This window comes from Trichosurus vulpecula, chromosome 4 (genome assembly GCF_011100635.1).
Source record: "Trichosurus vulpecula isolate mTriVul1 chromosome 4, mTriVul1.pri, whole genome shotgun sequence".
NCBI lineage: Eukaryota > Metazoa > Chordata > Mammalia > Diprotodontia > Phalangeridae > Trichosurus > Trichosurus vulpecula.
Window position 1 is genome coordinate 181,558,238 of NC_050576.1, and position 19,796 is coordinate 181,578,033.

The window sequence follows — 19,796 nt, forward strand, 5'->3', positions numbered from 1 at the left end:
TTTTCACTGAGTCCAAGTTTTACAGAACAAATCTTTTTATTAAAGGGATTTATTTTATAAACTCTGGATTCAGTCAAAGGGCTGCACTTGAAGACCTAGAGGGCCACATATGTCCAGACTGCTGGTTCCCCAACCCTGTAGGATTTTCTTCCTTCATGTTACCCTTAGCAGGATTAGGCAAATCCTTTCAGGCCCCTAAAGAGCCTAAAATTATCTATGCAATCATCAGCAAGCATTTATTAAGTACCTACTCTTAAACCAGATCCTATTCGAGGCACTATAGATACAAATACCTAAATGAAAAAGTGAATGCCCTCAAGTTCAAGTTGGGGCTGGGAACAACAAATACACAATTAAGAAAATACAAAATGCATTCATTATCATGTCAAGGTAATTTGGGGGCAGGCACTAACCACTAACAGCTGGTAGGATGAGAAAGGCCTCTGGTAGAAAGTGACCTTTGAAAGAAAGTAGGGTCCTTTTGAAGCACAAGGTTATCAATTTGGGGCCCAGGAACTTGTTTTTTTTTAAATATGTTTAGATAACTATTTCAATATACATTGTAATCCATATGTATTTTTATTTTACGCATTTAAATATGTTATTGGAAGAAAAGCTCCATGGGCATCACCAAACTGACAAAGTGCTCCATGACACAAAAACAGTAAAGAACCTTTTTTTCTTAAAATATTTATATTTATTTTGTTAAATATTTCCCAATTATATGTAAAAAAATTAAGTATTCATTTTTTAAAAATGTTCAGTTCATCTTCTCCCCCGCCCTACCCCCTCACCTTTTGAGAAGACAAGCAGCATGATATCGATTATACATGTGAAATCATACAAAGCAGATTTCCATATTAGCCATGTTGCAGAAGAAAACACACACACACACACACACACACACACACACACACACAAACACAAGAAAAATAAAATAAAATTTATGCTTCAATCTACATTCAGAGTTCATCTCTGTCTCTGGAGGCGGATAGCAGTTTTCATCGTGGGTCCCTGGGAACTATCTTGGGGGCAGTCTTTCCCAGCTGATTATCGTTATAAAGAACCCGTTTTAAAGAAAACCCCTGTTTTAAAGGAAAATCCTAAAATGCTATGAGAATGTAGGGTAGAGATTGCTTCATTCTTCGTATTTTTTTCCCCAGCGCCGGGTACATAAAAACACTTAACAAATGTTTGGGGATAGATTTGTTACGTTATTGCTGACAATGACACTTTAGATTCTTAATTTGTTACAATATTACTAACACACATAGGTTCTCAGCTAGCTGTCTAGCACCCTCAGCTTCCCTGAAAGACGCTAACAATGCCCTGCCTTTGTCTCTCCCACAAGAAATCTGCAGTAGAACGTTAGCGCTGTTAGAACGTAACTGCTCCGAGTGCAGGGAACGTTTAGTTCTGGCCGGGGCTGGCGCCGAGGCCGGACCGATACTTAGAAATTGACTAGGGTCGAGCCCCCTCAGAGCTTGCCTTCAACTCAGCCTCCCGGGCTCCGCCCCGCGCCGCGCGATTCTTCGCCTCTTCGGCCCCGCCCCACGCCCTTAGCCTCCCTTTCCTCAGCTCCCGGAGCTCGTTCCCCATAACTGTGCAGCTGGGACCCGGCGGCGAACGGACGGAGCAGGAGAGAGCCATGTCGGCAGAGGGGGAGGCAGCGGAGGTGGCCGTTGCAGCGACGGCCGCGGCCGGAGAAGGGGGCGATGCCCCTCCGCAGCCCCAAAAGTCGGAGGAGCCTGCCGCTCCGCAACCGTCGGAGGCGACCAAGGACGAGGTTCCCCCGGAGCGGCCCCCGCTGCGCTGCCTGGTGCTCACAGGCTTTGGCGGCTATGACAAAGTGAAGCTACAGAGCCGACCGGCTGCCCCTCCCGCCCCGGGCCCCGGACAGCTGACCATTCGGGTCCGAGCCTGCGGCCTCAATTTTGCTGACCTCATGATTCGCCAGGGGGTATACGATCGCCTGCCGGCGTTGCCCTGCACCCCCGGGATGGAGGGTGCAGGCGTTGTGATTGCGGTGGGAGAGGGAGTCAGCGAGCGCCAGGTGAGCGGGCTCTGGGGGTCTGGAGGAGGTGTGGGGGTTACAGGCATGATGGGCGAGTGGATGGGACCGGGGGTGTGGCACAGGGGAAACTGACTGCGAGCTGGGTGTGTGGGTGTGTTTGGGGAAGTGAACAGTGTAGGACTTGCAGATGAGCCCTCCCCGTCTTCGGGCTCCTTATTAGTCCGTGCGGATAAGGAATTTTGGGGTGATTGTTGGGAGGGAGACTCCACCTCATATGTCAGTCCAGTTGCAGCCGCCGCCCTTCGTCAGTGACTGAAAAACAATAGGGTGGCCTTGCGCATGCGGAGAGTGAGCTGCACAGCCAGCCCCCCCCCCAAAGAAGATTAGCCCCCCCATCTCCTTGAATGCGCCCCCCTTTTCAACAAACAGTTGGGCCTGGGCTGTAGGCAAGGTTTATAGCACCCCGTTCTCTGTGAGGGCAAAGGGGTGAGGTGTGGATCAACGTTGGTTAAAAACCATTGGGTTTGGGGGTGCAGAAGGGGGAGCCAGGGCCAGAGTCACATGCACCTCGGTGGCTGGCGGGGGCGGAGGGAGGGGACTACCTCTCCCTAACCCTGAGTTAAGGGAGGGACACGCCCACCCTCTACAAGAGAGACGGTTGGAACTCTTACCCTACGAGTTACCTCCCCTTTTCCTCCCCCGTTACTAGGGGCGTTTTCTGCCGAGTAAACTAGCTTGGGATTTGAAGAGGGGCGGGTGAATCTAGGGAGGAGGCATCGAAGGCGGGAGGGGGCATTCAGAGAGGCTTTTTCCTCTGTGACCATCCTGCTGTCTCTCCTGCCCGTGACTCACACAACTGGCCTGGCTCACTCAGCTGCTGCTGCTGGCCAGAAACCTCTGAGCACCCTCCCCAGGGAGAGATCAGACAAAGCAGCCCCCCACAGGGACCCTGGCTCTCTCGGCTTTTCAGAGCTTTGGGGGTGGGGTTGGCACTAAGGAGCAGGTTGTCCCTGCTCCACCAGTCACAGCATCCTGTTTTAATTTATCATTAATCTCAGGCACAGCCTTTGATTTCATTTAGGAAAACAAATTAAAATAAAGTTTTAGAGAAAAGTGTGCGCAGAGGGCATAAATCAGCGACACAAAAGATCCTTTTAGTAGAGACCTTTCCCACTCCTGTCCCTGGAACAGAGTCCCCAAAGGCATAGGAGAAGAGGGCTGCTGATAAACGTCTAGCTAAAACTCCATTGAAATGAATGGAATGCTGAAATAGTGAAGCCCCCTCAGTGTGGCATTGAATAGCATACTGAAATAGTGAAGCCCCCACACCTTCAGCATGGGAAAAGACCTTACCTCTCCTACCATCCACTACCCCCCTGCACCCCTCCTATATTTTTAAAAACTGCTCTGCTGAGAAAGTAGAGATAAATTCAAGATCCTGTTTTATCTACTACTCCCTTCTTGCTGAACTACTAGCCCTTGGTCTCACACCTGTTTCTTTCTGTTCTTTGTTCTCTGTTGCTGGGAAAAAGATTCTGTGTTTAGAAGGTGAGCGCCAAAGCCAATTGATGGGAAGAGGAGCCAGTAGGAGTTGGGGGAACTCTGAGTTAGGGTCTATATAACATGCTTTGAGCAGTGTGCATACACATAGGTATACTGACATCATTTTAGGCAGCACTGGTGTGTGTCCTTTCTCATGAGAAAGTAATGAACTCCTTTTTGCCTTTTCTCAAGAACAGTTTCTCTCTCTATTTTTAATGTGAGTAGTGGTCTCTGACCACACGGTTTTGGTGCATTGGTGAGGAAGCCTCTTTTTGGGAGGGGGTCTTTGCATACAGAATCCCAGAGCAGGCGCCCTATGGGGATTGCTGGTAGCTCAGGGCTTTGGTTTGTGAAAACCTCCCTCCTGATTAGATAAGGACCAGAAGAGAGACTTTCTTGGGAGGCAAAAAGGAAAGTGGAATGGATCTCCTGATAGTACTAGGGAAGTCCACCCCAAGCACAATCCAGGTAAGTGATCTGTGAGTCCTTTAGAGGACAAGACTGGTGAGCAATTCCTGGGTGACCTGGGGTTAGGGCAAGATCAGGTGAGCCTCCCCCCCTTTTTGGGAAGGGGAGCCAGATCTTGTGAGCCTTAGCCCACTCCTCTAGGCAAGATGGGATGAGCCCCCCCCCTTTGGGGTGAGGGAGATCTTGTGAGCCTCAACCCAGGGATGGGTGGCAACAACCCACTAGGGGATAGACTAGCTAATTGGGAGTTACCAAAGTAGAAAGGGAAAGACAAGAGAAAATTAAATTGCTGGCGATGTTTAATTTGTGCAGAGGATTTCTAAAACTTCTCTCTGAGCTCTGTGTCATTTTCTGTCTGTATCTGGTCTATCTGTGTGGATCAAGTGTGTAATCTGACACCCTGTAAGGTCCACTATCTCTGTCTTTCTCTCCCTGACTCCAGTCTGTTTGGAGGAGCAGGTGGGCGGGAGAGAGAAGGAGAGAGAAAAGTATTTTATTGTTTTATGATGGGGGAAAGGCAAATTGAAGAGTACATTTCTAAGTTCAATACCCACGGCCCTTCATAAAGGAACATTATCCACAAATTCATATATTTCTTCAGTATTTCAGTTACCCATTCACATTCACATTTTTCTTGGGAAAATTTCACAGTTTGGAATCACCTATTACAATCAGGTCAGTTTAAAATGTGATGGGCCAGTATTCTAACTACTTCTTTTGACCCAGGTAAAAAGGAAGCCTAAGGAATTTGAATCATTGCTGACAAGGTATAGTCAGTATTCTCTGCAGGCAGAGGAGTTTGATAATTAATTGAACAGTAATAATAATAATTCACGGTAACCAATATCTTTACCATAGCCAATATCCATATTAGATTTGATAGAACCCACCCACGGATCTGCCCCGAAAGGTGGGTGGACATAATTCCTTTTATCTCTCCAATACTTTATCTATTGGTTTTTAAATTAGGCTATCAGCCTTTCACTCTAAGCTGCCTGCTTAAGACTTTTGTTTACTAATCTCACTTTAATGCCAAATAGTAAAATAAATTCTAACCTATCTTAAGCACTAAATTAGGAGTGACACATCACACTTTTCATATTTTTAAATACAACCAGAATGAATTCAATTTTTTTTTCCAGTTGGGTCTTATTACACAAAAATTTTTCTCTTTTAGGTGAGGCAGGGAATGGTTAAAGACTTATTTAGACTGCCTCCCTTTGATCTGAGGGGAAAAGATTCGCCCCCCTTTCCCCTTTATCTTTCTCTCTTCTACATTCCACAACTTGGCCAAAGTTGGAATGTGGGAGGGAGGAAAAGAATATTTTCCAACAACTTTTCAAGAGTTTCCAAACCTTTTTACTTTCAATACCAATATTCACACTGTGCAAATAAATTGTATCTTCCTTAAACTTTCTACACATGCTTCTTTCTCCTACATGCTTAAGCTTTCTCAAGTTTACTCATCCTTTCTGGTAGACTTTGATTAAAGTCCCTTTATAACTGCACAAAATGTACATTTGTATAATTTTAAAAGTACATATCGTTATTTGGCATTGCGAAATTTATTAACTATATAGCCCCAAGAAAGTTCTATTTACTTTAGTTTACTGTTCAGTAAGGGGATGGTGGTGGAATTCATTCCCAGGGATATTACAAAGATCACATGATTGTAAAGGTGCTTGGCACAATGCTTGGCATAAAACAAATGCTATCTGAATGTGGACTGTTTTAAGTTGAATATAATGGCCTCATGTTCATTATCTTTATGTGGATTTTCTTAGCTGTGAAATTTGTCAGTGGTGATGAGATGAATCTGGAAATACATTCAACCCAGATTGGTAATTAATTGGTTTTGGTTTTAAAGTTTAAATAGATAAAAATTGTTTATGGTATTGTTGTACTTCTAAAATTTTCCTTTATTGCATAACTTGGTAAACAACTGTGTCGTCTGTGCTGTCAGAAAAGCAATTTCTCTTATAATCTAAATGTTGTTAGGTTAGGAATTATACCGTACAAAACATGGTGAATGAGTTAGGAAACTTTTAAGTCATTCTATTTGACCATGTATTATAATATTTGAAGTATTGTAATTTAAGAAATCATAAATTAGCAAATTTTGTCTTTATTTAAAGGAATTTTCAGTTAAAATTGTTTTGCTATCATTTAGGAAATTTGTGAGATTGTTAACTAAGCTATTAGGGTTATTGCCTAAATCAAGTATTTACAAAAGTATATTTAGTTTTCTTTTTTTTTCTCTTCAATTATGTGGAAAAGGTTTAGTGATCAAATTTAAGAATTGTTTAGTACTTAGGAATTAATAATATCAGGATAAATTGTAAGCTGTTTCTGAGAAAGGAAAATATTTTTATGAAGAAATGTTTTGTAAAATCCTTTGCATGATTTTTAGAAGACCTACTAAATTTCTGTTTGTAAGCTAATCTGTTGCAGCAATTTGATATTGATGTCAATTATGTCCAAACCTGATGTGAATTTTTTTATTTAAGTTTCATTTCTTGGTTTGTTGTGGCTTTGGATCAACCTTGAATAAGTATGCTCAGAGAAACAGCAAAGGATAGCAAACAGGCCCAAGGTTTTTCTATTAACCCATCTCATCCCAGATCAGATTAGAAAGATTTCTTTTCCCCCACCTGACAAAAGGATGAAAATTAAAAAGGAATGGGGGCGGGGGGAGTGATGTAAACCAGTGGTGTTCCTCCCCACAGTATTAGACTCAGTGTCACATGGGACTGGCCAGAATGTGTACAGGCAGTGGCAGCTAGTGCCATTCTGGTAGAAGAAAGTAGGAAGTGGAGGAAGAGGGCAAAGGTAGAGAAGCCTGCCAGTCAGTGTTTATACTTAGGGTAAGACAGCCCATCCTTTTATAAATAATAATTATTATTTTTTAATGATCTAGAAATGTATTTGATGTCATTGAAATTTATTGTTTTTATTGCAGTTAGGAGCAGTTTGGTTATTTTGTTGATTATTGTTTTAATGCTAAAACCAAAAATGGTTAATTGATTGCTCTGTGTGGAAAGAGGGGAATTGTGTAAAGCCGTATCGAATTGGTTCTGCCCTTTCAGAACAGTCTTCCTGTATGCATGGGAGTCAGCAGGCAAAGAATACCAGTATTGTCCCCTTCCTGGGGTCCATGTTAATTCTCCTTATCTTGTAAAATTGCCAAGGCCCCTGGAAACTGCATGGGTAAGGTCATCAGCCCCAGGAAAAGAACTTGTTTGATTTATGTAGGTCTTAAACAATGAACTTAGATTGCTGAGAAGTTGCAAGTTTATGTACAGTATATATAAATGATTCTAACAAGCGGCTTTTACACCAGGGCAAGTTTAAATTTAAGAAGGGAAAGATGTCTAATGGAATCTCTTATATATGTGAGTCCTAGTAAATCTTTATTGCTTATTGCAACTCCATGGAAGTAAAAGCAACTGTAGCTGGCTCTAAGCTGTGATTAGTGAGACTTGCTGTTTAAGGTAAAGGGCGCTTAGGACCATAAGTAATTGGTTTTGAGTTTGAATTTGGGTGTAGTTGTCTGCATTAAATCAGTGTCTGAGAAAAAATGCCACAAGATAAGCTACTCAGAGGGAATGTGATCCTGTACTGTTAACAAATGGAGGCCTGCATTTGGAAAGAAGTCAAGAGGACAATCTTAGCCTCAGTCTAGGATGGGATCCTTCTGGTTGTGTTCCTTTGGAAAGGAATGTTTCCCACCTTACTACTCCTGAGTCTGGCTATGAGGAGAAACAGATACTGCATGATTAGTGACTCTATCTGAATTTAAACAAAGATGTTTAATCCTATCATATTTGGTATGTCACATGTCCCTGCTCTTTTTCCTTCTATAGTAAGTTTCTATGATCAAAGCAAGTATTCAGTATAAGATATGAGCTCTTTTGTGTTATCTTACTGGGAAATCTAACAATATTTTTATCTAGAACTAGAACATGTACAGAAATTTATGCAAACCACTTAAGATTCACCTGAAGATGTTCCCTTTGTTTAAAAGGATTCTATGAGATATTTAGGGATTCTGTGATAACTAGGGATTTAATTTCTTGATGATACTCTGGAATTTTTGTTACTTTAAGGACTTTTGCACCAACTCAGTAAGGCCTTATGAACAAGTGCCGCCAGCGGCTGTGGTGCCAAAATGGCCGGAGATGGCCAAATGCCATGGAGAATGAAAAGATTACATGGGCCAGGCGGAAGAGTAAAGAACAGCTCTGTTCATTATGCAGAGGGACAGGGCTCATATGCCTTTTCAGTCAAGCAGATCAACAAATTCACGTGCGAGGCATTTGTTATATAGCATGACTTCCTCATGCATAGTTCCCCTTTGCATGACTTCCTCATGTTTTTGTTCCCCTTTTGCCATAACAATATTGTGTTAATAGTCCACGGGTGGTGTTTAGCACGTGTGTGCCATGGGGGTATTGGAGAGAGCATGTGTGTACCAAGGAGGCTTGAAGAGCCTTCATCCTGAGCAGCACTGAGGGGGTGGGGTTTGGAGCCCACATGCCGAGTTATCAGCCCAAGGGCAAGAACAGGCCTCAGGGAAAACCTGGCCTGTATCTATATCCCAGAATGGGCTTTCTCAGAGCTGGTCCTCTACAAACAAGGGTGGAAATGCATGCGAGTTAGGGCTTGCTTTGGATATGTTCCTTAAGCAATGTGAGACTATAGTCATATCTTAAACTGATTATTGGAATTTGCTATTCAAAGACCTAATGGGACTAATAACTGATAAGTCTCTAATCCTTTGGTGGGAAATTTCTATAATTGGCTGGAATGTCTTAGGTTACTGTAGGACTGGAACTAGTGTTCCTGTGTGTGTTCCTGTATGAGTTAGGGTCCTTTAATTCTTGGTAATGGTATGGAGACAATTAGGTCAAGGGCTTGTAAGAATGTTATTTTGTTATTTGATTAATATGCTTGTCTAAAGTTTCGTTACAATTAATAATGCTAAAAAAGAAGAATGGCTTGTGGTTTATTTTGTAAATGCCATCAAAAGAAACATGGTATGGCTAAAAGTTTAAGATTTTATATGTACTGTGTTAAAAATTGATATATTTATGTATGTACTAGAGTCTGTTATTAATTCCTTAAGTGAAATTTCAGCCTCCTGGTAAGGAAATTAATAATGGATTAATGTAAAGTGTAAGACACTGGGTTCTGATGTGAATTTCTTAAACATGACAATTGGCCATGGTTCCAATTTTGAGTTTGTAAAAACAATCAGGGTTATGAGGATTAGAAATGGTAGTTTAAAATTGTGCTAAGGTCTGGGGCAGCTAGGTGGCGCAGTGAGTAGAGCATTGGCCTTGGAGTCAGGAGGACCTGAGTTCAAATGCAGCCTCAGACACTTGACACATGTACTAGCTGTGTGACCTTGGGCAAGTCACTTAACCCCAATTGCCCTGCCCCCCCCCCCCAAAAAAGCAAAAAATAAAATAAAATAAAATAAATGTTAAAAAAAAAAAGAAAGTCTTTAAAATTGTGCTAAGGTCACTTTTGTAGGAGAAAGGACAGAAAGCTAGTTCCTACAAGAAGTCAAGAAGAAGATGCTGAGATGCTGTGCTGGAGATGGCTGGAACAAATACCAAGGACCAGAGGACTTCATTGACGATGTTCCCTGCCAGACAGCTATATAGGAAAAGACTTTTTGAATCTTAAAGGGACAATTACATTATTGTTTTCTTTTGGGCCTCTGTATCAGTATTTATAAAGGGGGCTGCCCCTTAGATTTGTCAGTGCTTCCATCAATCCTTCCCATATTTACTTAAAGGGGTGATAGTTAAGGGGAAGAATTCAGATGTATCAGTAATGGTGTGAGGGGTCTTCAGAAGGTTGAAGAGGAGAGATTGAGTGGAATGCTGAAATAGTGAAGCCTCCTCAGTATGGTATTGAATAGAATACTGAAATAGTGAAGGCCCCCCCCTTTAGCATGGGAAAAGACCTTACCTCTCCTACCATCCACCCCCCCTCCCCCGCACACCTCCTATATTTTTAGTAACTGCTATGCAGAGAAAGTAGAGATAAGAAATTCAAGGTCCTGTTTTATCTAACTACTACTCCCTTCTTGCTGAATTACTAGCCCTTGGTCTCACACCTGTTTCTTTTTGTTTTTTGTTCTCTATTGCTGGGAAAAGATTATGTGTTTAGAAGGTGAGCTCCAAACCCAATTAATAGGAAGAGGAGCCAGTAGGAGTTGGGGGAACTCTGAGTTGGGGTCTATATAACATGCTTTGAGCAGTGTGCACACACATACATATACTGGCATCATTTTAGGCAACGCTGGTGTGTGTCCTTTCTCATGAGAAAGTAATAAACTCCTTTTTGTCTTTTCTCAAGAATGGTCTCTGTCTATTTTTAAAGTGAGTAGTGGTCCCTGACCCACACAAATAACAATACTTTCCTTCTTACTGTCTATTAATCTCAAATCAGTATCAGGCCTTTCTACCATTTTGGTTAGGAAGCTGACCTTAAGAGATGGGGGAGGGTACATGAGGGATTTGGAGGTGGTGACCAGCCACATGTTCCTGTAAACTGTTAAAAGCCATTCTCTGTATCTCCCCAAACCAATATACACAGGCCTTCCCACGGATATCCTGTCGCAAGGAAGAATCTGAAGTGAGGGTCTAGAATTGGGCTTTGAATTGACCTCAACGCTGAGGTCAAGGGATATGGGCCATGTAGAACCATTATACAGGGCACATCCAGGGCCCTGTACAGGAAGGTCCTGTAAATGGATTGTTGGAGTGGGGAAAGGAGGCTTGGGAGTTCAAAACATCCAAGTTCAAATCCTGTTTCTGATGCATACTAGCTGTATGTCCGTGGGCAAGTTAATTAAGAGCCTCAATTTCTTCATTTCTAAAATGTGGGGAAGTTGGTCCCTAACAGCTTACAGCTCTAAATCTATGATCCTGTTAAATCAAAGGGTTCTTCTAACCCCACCCCCATCCCCATTTCCTAGAGAACAGTATTTTCCTCCTGTTTTCCTTCCTTGACTCCATGTTATACTCAGTCTAAGGCTCCTGCCCTGGACTCTGGGGAGTGGGGTTCAAGAGAAAGGGATTTATATATTTCAGTTTTCATGTTTTAGTCTTCCTACCACGTAAAGAATGTAGGCCTTGGGGATAGTAGACTTTTTGGTGGAAAGGGGGTTATGTGTGGGTTATCTGTTCGCCCTCCCCCTTCCCAGCTAACAGGTTGCTTCTCATTACCATGCGGGAGTCCCATCATTCTTGGCAAAGGCTGAGACAGACCCTGATTGTCCAGGGATCTCACCCCCATGCACATCTCTGTGTTCCCCATGGAGGAAGAATAAACCTTCCACCCCCACCTCAGAGAGGATCCCCCCCAAAAAAATGCTGCTGAGCTGGAGGAGAAGACCAAATAATAGTCTGTTCTGCTTTCACTCTAGTCATTGTGTATTTTGTGCTGTGTGTGTTAGGGGTAGAAGGAGAGTATTTCTCCATCTTGGAATGGAGGGATGGAGGAGAGGTCTGTCCGAGTACCCAGTTACCTCTCTGTGTATATAGGGTGTTCCAGAAGTCTTAATGTGGTTTAAAGCTGTTTGAGCTAAACTGTGCTAAAACTTTTGGAATACCTTGTATTCTGTCCCATCCTTCAGGACTCAATGTAAATGCTCCCTTTTCCAGAATATCTTCCCATCTCACCCTCTAAAGTTGGAGCTCTGCCTTCTTTGAATTCCCATTAGAGTTTATTCTTGTACATGCTTTGTCTCCCCTCTTCCACTTAAGCTTAAGAGAAGGGATGGTTTTATTCATCTGTGCATTCTGGCCCCTCCCCTGGCAGTGCAGAGCAGCCTTGAACAATCGTTAAATAAATAAGAGAACATGACCTGGGAATTAGAAAGCGTGGGTCTGAGTCCCACCTCCTCCACTTATTAGCTGTGTGACCTTAGGTAAATCGCTTTTTTCTCTGGGCTTAAGTTTCTTTCTGCATAAAACAAGCAGGCTGTACTAGATCAGGGGTTCTTAACCTGGGGTCCATGGACTTGTTTTAAAAACGGTTTTGATCACTGGATTTCAGTATAACTCATTTCTCTTATAATCCTTTGTATTTTATTTTATGCATTTAAAAGAACATTTTTTCTGAGAAGGGACCCAAAGGCTTGCTCAGACTGTTAGATGGGTCCATGACACAAAAAAGGTGAAGACCCCCTGCACCAGATGATCTGAGTCAGGTTCCTCTCAGCTCTGATATCCTATGATTTCTTTGTTGAATAAAAAAAGTCCTCTTCTCCCCAAGGTAGGTGACCGGGTGATGGTGCTGGTGCATGCTGGGATGTGGCAGGAGGAGGTGACTGTACCAGCTGTCCACACATTCCCAATGCCAGAAGCTATGTCCTTTGAGGAGGCAGCTGCCTTGCCGGTCAATTACATCACTGCCTACATGGTCCTTTTCGACTGTGGCAATCTCCGTCCTGACCAAAGTGTTCTGGTGCACATGGCCGCAGGTAATGCCAGACTCTCCTTCTCTGTCTGCCTGTCCCACTCTCCACCCCTACCCCTGGCCCCTCCCCCAACCACCAGGCTGGCTGTTGCCATGGCAACACCAGGGAGACCTTGGCCGGTACTGCCCAGGATCCTCCCAGAGGCCTCTGCAATGCTGTTGCCTTGACAACATCCAGGCTCCAGGTTGGGTTTGGCAGTGTGTTTTCCATAGCAACTTGGTCCTGCCCCTTAGCTATGAAAATCTGGGTATGGAATGTGAGTGTGGAAGTGGAATGGGAGGTGAGGTGCATGAGGGCCTACCAGAAGACTTGGCCTCCTATATGTCCTCTATGTCCCTTGGCTCTAGGAGGGGTAGGCTTGGCAGCCATCCAGCTGTGCCGGACAGTGGAGAACGTGACTGTGTTTGGGACAGCTTCAGCCAGCAAGCATGAGGTGCTGAAGGAGAAGGGAGTCAGCCACCCAATTGACTACCACACATCCAACTATGTGGATGAAGTCAAAAAGATCTCTCCCAAAGGTGAGCACGTCCTGAGAAGCATGTGTGTGTATCATTGAAGGGGGCTCCATTTTCCCATCTCCATCCCTGCTGACTTCCTGTGACCTTCCCTACAGGAGTGGACATTGTCCTGGATCCACTGGGTGGAGCAGATACCTACAAAGCTTACAACCTTCTGAAACCAATGGGTAAAGTTGTCACATATGGTGAGTTGCTTTGGGGGTAGGGGAGAAACACTGAGGGAAAGGGGTTGAATTGGGGTATCTGCAGTGTCAGGCACATAGTAGGTAAATGCTTGTCAACCTATTGTTTGGCATGGTGTTAACCTTCTTAAGGATTAATTGAAGTACGTTTTTATTGATTTATTTTTAAACTGATGCAGAACCAGAACTTGTCTATAACTTACTGTCTTGGAGTTGTCCGTTATATGCTGAAATGACTTACTCCGGGTCACCCTAGCTACCATATGTCAGAGATAGAACTTGAGTCTAGGTTTCTTGGCTCCAAGGCTGGTCTTCTCTCTACTGTGCCATTTGTCTTGTGTCTCTCTCCATGAATATACAATATTTGTGTGTGTGTATGTGTGTATACACATAAATACAGGTATCAGGTATTCAGTCATTTTCAGTTGTGTCCAATACTTCATGACTGCATTTGGGATTTTCTTGGCAAAGATACTGGAGTGATTTGCCATTTCCTTCTCCAGCTCATTTGACAGATGAGGTAACTGAGGCAAACAGGGTTAAGTAACTTGCCCATGGTCACACATCTAGTAAGTATCTGAGATCTGAGGTCAGATCTGATCTCAGGAAGATGGGTCTTCCTGATTCCAGCGGGCACTCTGTGCACTATGGTGCGACCTACTGGCCCCCTTGTGTATGCGTTTAATATACATACATAAATAAATATATGTTTAAATTTAATACATTTAATTTTTCACAGACCTGTAGTTTTAGAGAACACCCAGTGAGGAAATTCTTATTAATGCAAATCAATACTGCTTTTCAACTTAGAAACTTAAAGGGATATACTGTGGGGCTCTGATGGTTAAATGACTTGAACAAGGTCCCACAGCCAGAATGTGTCAGAAGCAACAATTGAACTGAAGTTCTCCTAACTCCAAGGCCAAGGCCACTATACTCTGCTGCTGCCTCTAAAGGATATGCATATTTAATATACAATGTAATATTAAATCTATACTTTATATGCACACCAAATTTTTTACATATTCAAAGTATATTCTATATAATATGTATGTACATGCATGTGCACATGCATGTATGGATATATTTTGTGTGTTTATATGTTTGTGTGTATGTTTGTATGTTTTTATTTTTGAAAATTTGCCTGAGCCAAACACAAATAGAAAAATCAGTCTATTGCATCAAAGCAAATTGGTACATTCTAAAACTATTTGGAAAATGCTTTGGGATGAGGCACTGGTTTGGAATTTTCTGAGTTGCTGCTTCCTGCCCTGGTGGAGATTGTTTGAGAGACAGCTCTGTTTCGCCAGTGAGACTCGATTCCTTCCTCCACCAGTAGTGGTTGTGGGTGGTTTTTGATGAATGTGTCCTGTCTCCTCTTTTCCACAGGGGCGTCCAACTTAGTGACTGGCCCAAAACGGAACCTTATGGCAGTGGCTAAAACCTGGTGGAATCAGTTCAGCGTGACTGCCTTGCAGCTGCTTCAGGCAAATCGGGGCATTTGTGGCTTCAACCTCAGCTACCTGGACAATGAGGTGGAGCTGGTCAAGAGGGTGGTGCTGCAGCTGTTGGCCCTATACAAGGAGGGCCACATCAAACCCCATATTGACTCAGTCTGGCCTTTTGAAAAGGTGAGCTGGAGACTGACCCAAGCAGGCCTCAAGGGGCCTCCTTTGTAAAGCTGGACATTGAAATAGAAGGTACCATAGGAATTTTTACATAAGAGGGCAGGGATACTCAGAGCTGATGGCCCTCTACAGGGAGGGCCACATCAAGCCCCATATTGACTCAATCTGGCCCTTTGAAAAGGTGAGCTGGGGACTGGCCCACGAAGGCTTCAAGGGGCCTTCTTTGTGAAGCTGGACATTGAAATACAAGATACCATAGGAATGATTACCTCTGTCTTACATAAGAGGACAGGGATACTCAGAGAGGCTTTCCTGTGTTCACATAACAGGTATCAGAGGTGGGATTGTAACCTAGGCCATGCCTGACACCAAGGCAGCCAGGTGATGCAGTGCATAGAGTGCCAGGCTTGGAGTCAGTAAACCTGAGTTCCAATCCAGCCTCAGACACTAGCTCTGTGATCCTGGATAAGTCACTTAATCTGTTTACCTCTATTTTCTCAAGTGTACAATGAGAGGATATTTGTGAAAGTGCTTAGCACAGTGCCTGGCACACAGTCGGTGCTGTATAAATGCTTGTTTCCATCCTTCATTCCTCCCAAGTCCAGTCCTCTGTCCACTGTACAGTGCTTTCTCTACAGCCTTTGTAGGGGAAGGCCTACTCCCCATAATCATGATGGTAGCTGAGAAGAGATTGAAAGAACACTGCATTTGGAGCCAAGAGATGTGGGTTCTAAGCCTAGCTCTCTTGCTTTCTCCCTGTGGCCTTGGGCGAGTCACTTCCAAATCTCTCTGGGGCTCAGTTTTTCTTATCTGTAAAAGGGAATTGAGCTAAATGGTCCCTTTCAACTCCAAATCCTATGAGCCTTAGCAATACCTTGGTCTTGGATTACTCCCCGTCTGGGGATACATAGATGGGAACATGAAGGATCAAGAGCAGATGTTTTTGCTTCCTCCACCATTAAGCTTCAGTGGTTTTTTTTTTCCCCTTTTCCCCTACAGGTGGCTGATGCCATGAAGCAAATCCAAGAGAAGAAGAATGTGGGCAAAGTCATCCTGGTGCCCAATTCAGAGAAGAAGAACTAGAGGGGGAGGATCATGGCAGGGGAGAAAGGTTGGGGGTCAGAGAGGAGGAAAGTAAGACTTGGGGGACCTAGAATGGAGAGGTCAGGAAGTCATATTCTTTTGGGTTACTACTGATGTCTCTGCCTTCTTCCTTCTTCAGTTCTCCCAAATACACTGCCCTTCCAAGGGTCATGGTCTCCATGGTGTGATGACCTCTCTCCAATCATATTCCTTTCCTCTTGGTCAGGGCTGCCTCCCCTCCCTTCCTCTTCCCCCAGAAGGTTAGGAAGTGACCACTTGGATGTATGGGCCCTGCTGAGTGGGCGGGGACCCACCCAGGGGCCCAGCTGCTTCTTCCCACCCCACCTCTTGTTCCCCTGGGCTTTCTGCCCTGTTTATGCCAAGCTTAACCTCTTCCTCCCTCCCACCCTTCCTGCCCTGTTGTGTATGAGTTGGTCTGCTTAATCTTCCCCAATCCTACCCTCCCTTACTTCCCCCAAAGAAACTGAAATCCCAGTTCAGGGCGGGGGTGAAGGGGGGCTGTCCTTGTGAGTCTAGTACACATCCCATTTCAGCTGCACTCCAGATTCCTGCTAAGTCTGAACAGCCTCAGAGCTGACCAGCCTCTAAAATGATATATGTGATATCCAAGAAGTCTTAGGGCCGTTTTAAGTTAGCTTAAAATGGCCCTAATCCCCCTGGGACACCCTGTATAAATGTTAGCAGTTATTATTCATCAGTAGCTAAGCCCAGTTAGCATGCTCTTCCTTATTCCTGACTTTATAAGCACAACTGGGCCTTTCCTAACACAGGGCTCTTCCACAGTCTTAACCTAGTTTGTGTCTTACACCCTAGGGAAGTGACTAGATTGTTCTTACTGCCCCCTTAGGCTCTGAGGGGGCCTGGCAGGAGTCTCCATGGCTTCCCCCCTTCCACTGAGTTCCTTAGATCTGTTCTCAGTGCCTTAGCATCTGAAAAGTTTCTTGTGCTCGTGGGGAGTATAAGCGTATTTTTCCCCCTAGGTTCTCACCCCCAACACTCCCCAGGTGCCTTGTTCTGTTGGAGCTGGGGTTTCCAGTCCCACTGTGCTGCCAAAAATCTCCTGTGTGTGTCTGAGGGGGTGGGGATGCAGACAGCCTGTAGTCTCTGGGGATTGGTGAGGAAGAAAATTCCCCACCCTTTTGCCAGTCTATCTTATCTGTCTGTTTACTGGTTGGGGAGAATCTTTTTTTCAGCCTTGCAGATAACTGTGGAATTTACCAGCCTGGTCTCTTAGAGACAATTGTGTCCATTTCCAAACTCTGGGACCAAAGTAAAATTTGAAGCACATTCCAGCTTGAGTTCTATAAGGCCCAAACCAACTTGCTCTTCTCAATGTGGGAGGCAATTTTCTTAAACATAGCCCTGGATTTCTTGTTTACATTGGGGACTGGTTGGGGAGGGGACAGGGAAGAGAACAGTAGGCAGATTTGAGCATCTGCCCTTGGGTCCCTGAGCTGGAGGCCAAATGTCAGGATTATGAGGGTGGGCACTGTCAGCCCCTCCCTCCATCTCTCAATTGAGAATGGGGGATGATGGGCAGGTAGATCACTGCCCTGGCCACTGCCAAATGACCATTGTGGGGAAGGGGGTGGACATAGCATATCCATCCCTTGTTTTCTAAGCAAGGTCTAAAGTGAAATGTCATTTTCTGCTTGTGTGTTTGTCTCCCCCATCCACCCACCGCCAAAGCTGCCTTTGTGTTTGTGTCAATAAAGCGCTGTCCCTCTAGCTTGTCTCCACGGAGTTTTGTGCCAATGTGTAAGTATGTATTTTGGATGGGGGAATGAGGATAAGTGACACTGTGGAGAACGCTGCAGAAAAGTCCAAGGGTTCTTGGCCTGTAGCCCCAGAGACTGTTGCAGTAATTCACCTACTCACACAATCAGTCAAAAGCATTTATTAAGTACCTACAGTGTTCCAAAGAGAGACAAAAGACCAGACATCATTTTTTCTCTCTTCCCCCTTACTCCACAATCACATTTGCATGAAGTACTATGAAAACATAGTGATGTCAGGTCATACATTCCATGGCCCAGCAGGTTTTAAAGGGGGAAAGGCTGGAGAAGATGGAAGACCTCCCCCTTAAACACAGATACAAAATCTGGGACAATGAGAAGCAGGAAGGGGAGTTTGTGTGGCAGGTTAACCTTACTGTGGGGTGAAAAGGGCCAATCCCTGTGACCCAGAGGCTACAAACATCAATGCTTCCACCTCACCCCCACCTCGAGTTGGCTTTTGGAAATGGATTTCAAGGATATCCTGAAGGTCTGGGCCCTCAAGGACGTCTGGGGTGTTAACCACCAGCACTGAGTTGGGGACTGTGCAGTGACTTATCTGGAAAAGGTATACATATATATGGAGGATCAGGAGTGGATGGGGTGACCCAGGACTAAAACAGGGTGCTAGGTTCTTAGATGAGGTCCCCAGGCCACCCTCTAGTAGTGTCACATTCTGCTCTTGTTCATCCCATTCCCCCCATCTTACCTCTATCTCCTGGATGTTCCCATAGATGTAAGGAAATTACTCTCAAAGGAACCAACTGACCACCCAAGGGCACCATGAGGTGGCAGATCTGGGCCAGGAGCTCAGGCACTGGTTGGGAACAAATGAAGGGGAGACTCCTTCGCCTCTGTCATTCTGTTACTTGGGGAACTAGGGAGCTATCTTACGATGGTGATTGATAAGATTTTATAGTTAAATGACTTAGGAGACTGGGGAATAGATCGATCTCCTTGAGAGAGGAGAGTGAATAGCCAGCAAATTAGGCACCAAAATAGAGTGACATGAAAGGAAATGTTCACTGCTCTGTTGAGAGCAGGGGTAGACTTTGAAATGATAGATGGCTTTCCAACCAATGACCTGTACAGAATGTACCAAGATAAGGGACTTGATAACAGAGGAAATAGGGAAATAAGAACTGCTCCTGTAGACCCTACAGACCCTGAATCCTCACACCCAAGTGAGTCACATATCAGGGGATACTAGGAAATAGGCCGAGCCCCAGTCCAAATTAAGGACATACGTTGGCTAGATTGCAGACCCCATGTTAACTTGGACCACATATTGGAAAAATGGGTCAAGTACAGTAACTAGGGCATTAATAGACACTGGGGCAGAGGCCACCCTTATCTATGGAAAGCTGGACAAGTTCAGGCATGGAACTCCTATTACCATCACAGGTTAGGAGGGGCTGAAATATCAGCCAGACAAGTTAAATTGATGATGAAAACTGGACAATTGCCAAAGAAAGAATATACTGTGGTTATCGTGCCTATTCCTGAATACATCATTGGAACAGATGTATTGAAGGGTATGACCTTGAATTTACCTGAAGGGAAATACCAATTTGCTGTGAGGAAAATAGGTGTTAATAAAGTTTTAGTGGGGAAAATAAAAATGGATCCAATCACTTTGCCTGAACCTTCTGAAGTAATTACTTTGAGGCAATATCGTGTCCAGGTGAGCAAGATGAAATTGCCAGTACTATAAAAGAATATGTTGAAATGTCAGTCCCTACAACCACTCAATGTAACAATCCTGTCTGCAAAGTTTGAAAGTCAGATGGAACATGGAGGATGACAGTAGATAATAGCTGAACAAAATGACTACTCCCTTGTATGCTGCTGTTCCAGACACTGTCACTTTAATAGAGAGAATACAGAAACATGAAGGGACTTGGTATGCAGTTATTGATTTGGCCAATGCTTTCCTTACGATCCCAAAAGACCCCAAGCAATGGGACCAGTTTGCTTTTATTTGGCAAGGCCAACAGTATACATTTACATGCCTGCCACAAGGATATCTTCATAGCCCAATTATTTGCCACAGGATTGTAGCTGAGCA

General features: G+C 44.1%; 1 protein-coding gene across 1 annotated transcript; it reads left to right on the top strand.

The window, feature by feature from the left end:
- Positions 1-1,337: 1,337 nt before the first annotated feature.
- Positions 1,338-17,681, top strand: LOC118848736 (synaptic vesicle membrane protein VAT-1 homolog). Its single transcript, XM_036757751.1, has 6 exons — positions 1,338-2,053; positions 12,317-12,524; positions 12,869-13,039; positions 13,135-13,224; positions 14,611-14,852; positions 15,849-17,681. The coding sequence occupies exons 1-6, from the start codon at positions 1,649-1,651 to the stop codon at positions 15,930-15,932; spliced, it is 1,200 nt and encodes a 399-aa protein (XP_036613646.1). The 5' UTR covers positions 1,338-1,648; the 3' UTR covers positions 15,933-17,681.
- The last annotated feature ends 2,115 nt before the right edge of the window (positions 17,682-19,796 follow it).

Coding starts and splice junctions, on each gene's coding strand:
- LOC118848736 (XM_036757751.1), top strand. CDS start 1,649: ATGTCGGCAGAGGGGGAGGCAGCGGAGGTGGCCGTTGCAGCGACGGCC. Junction 2,054..12,316: donor AGGGAGTCAGCGAGCGCCAG/GTGAGCGGGCTC, acceptor CTTCTCCCCAAG/GTAGGTGACCGGGTGATGGT. Junction 13,040..13,134: donor CAAAAAGATCTCTCCCAAAG/GTGAGCACGTCC, acceptor CCTTCCCTACAG/GAGTGGACATTGTCCTGGAT.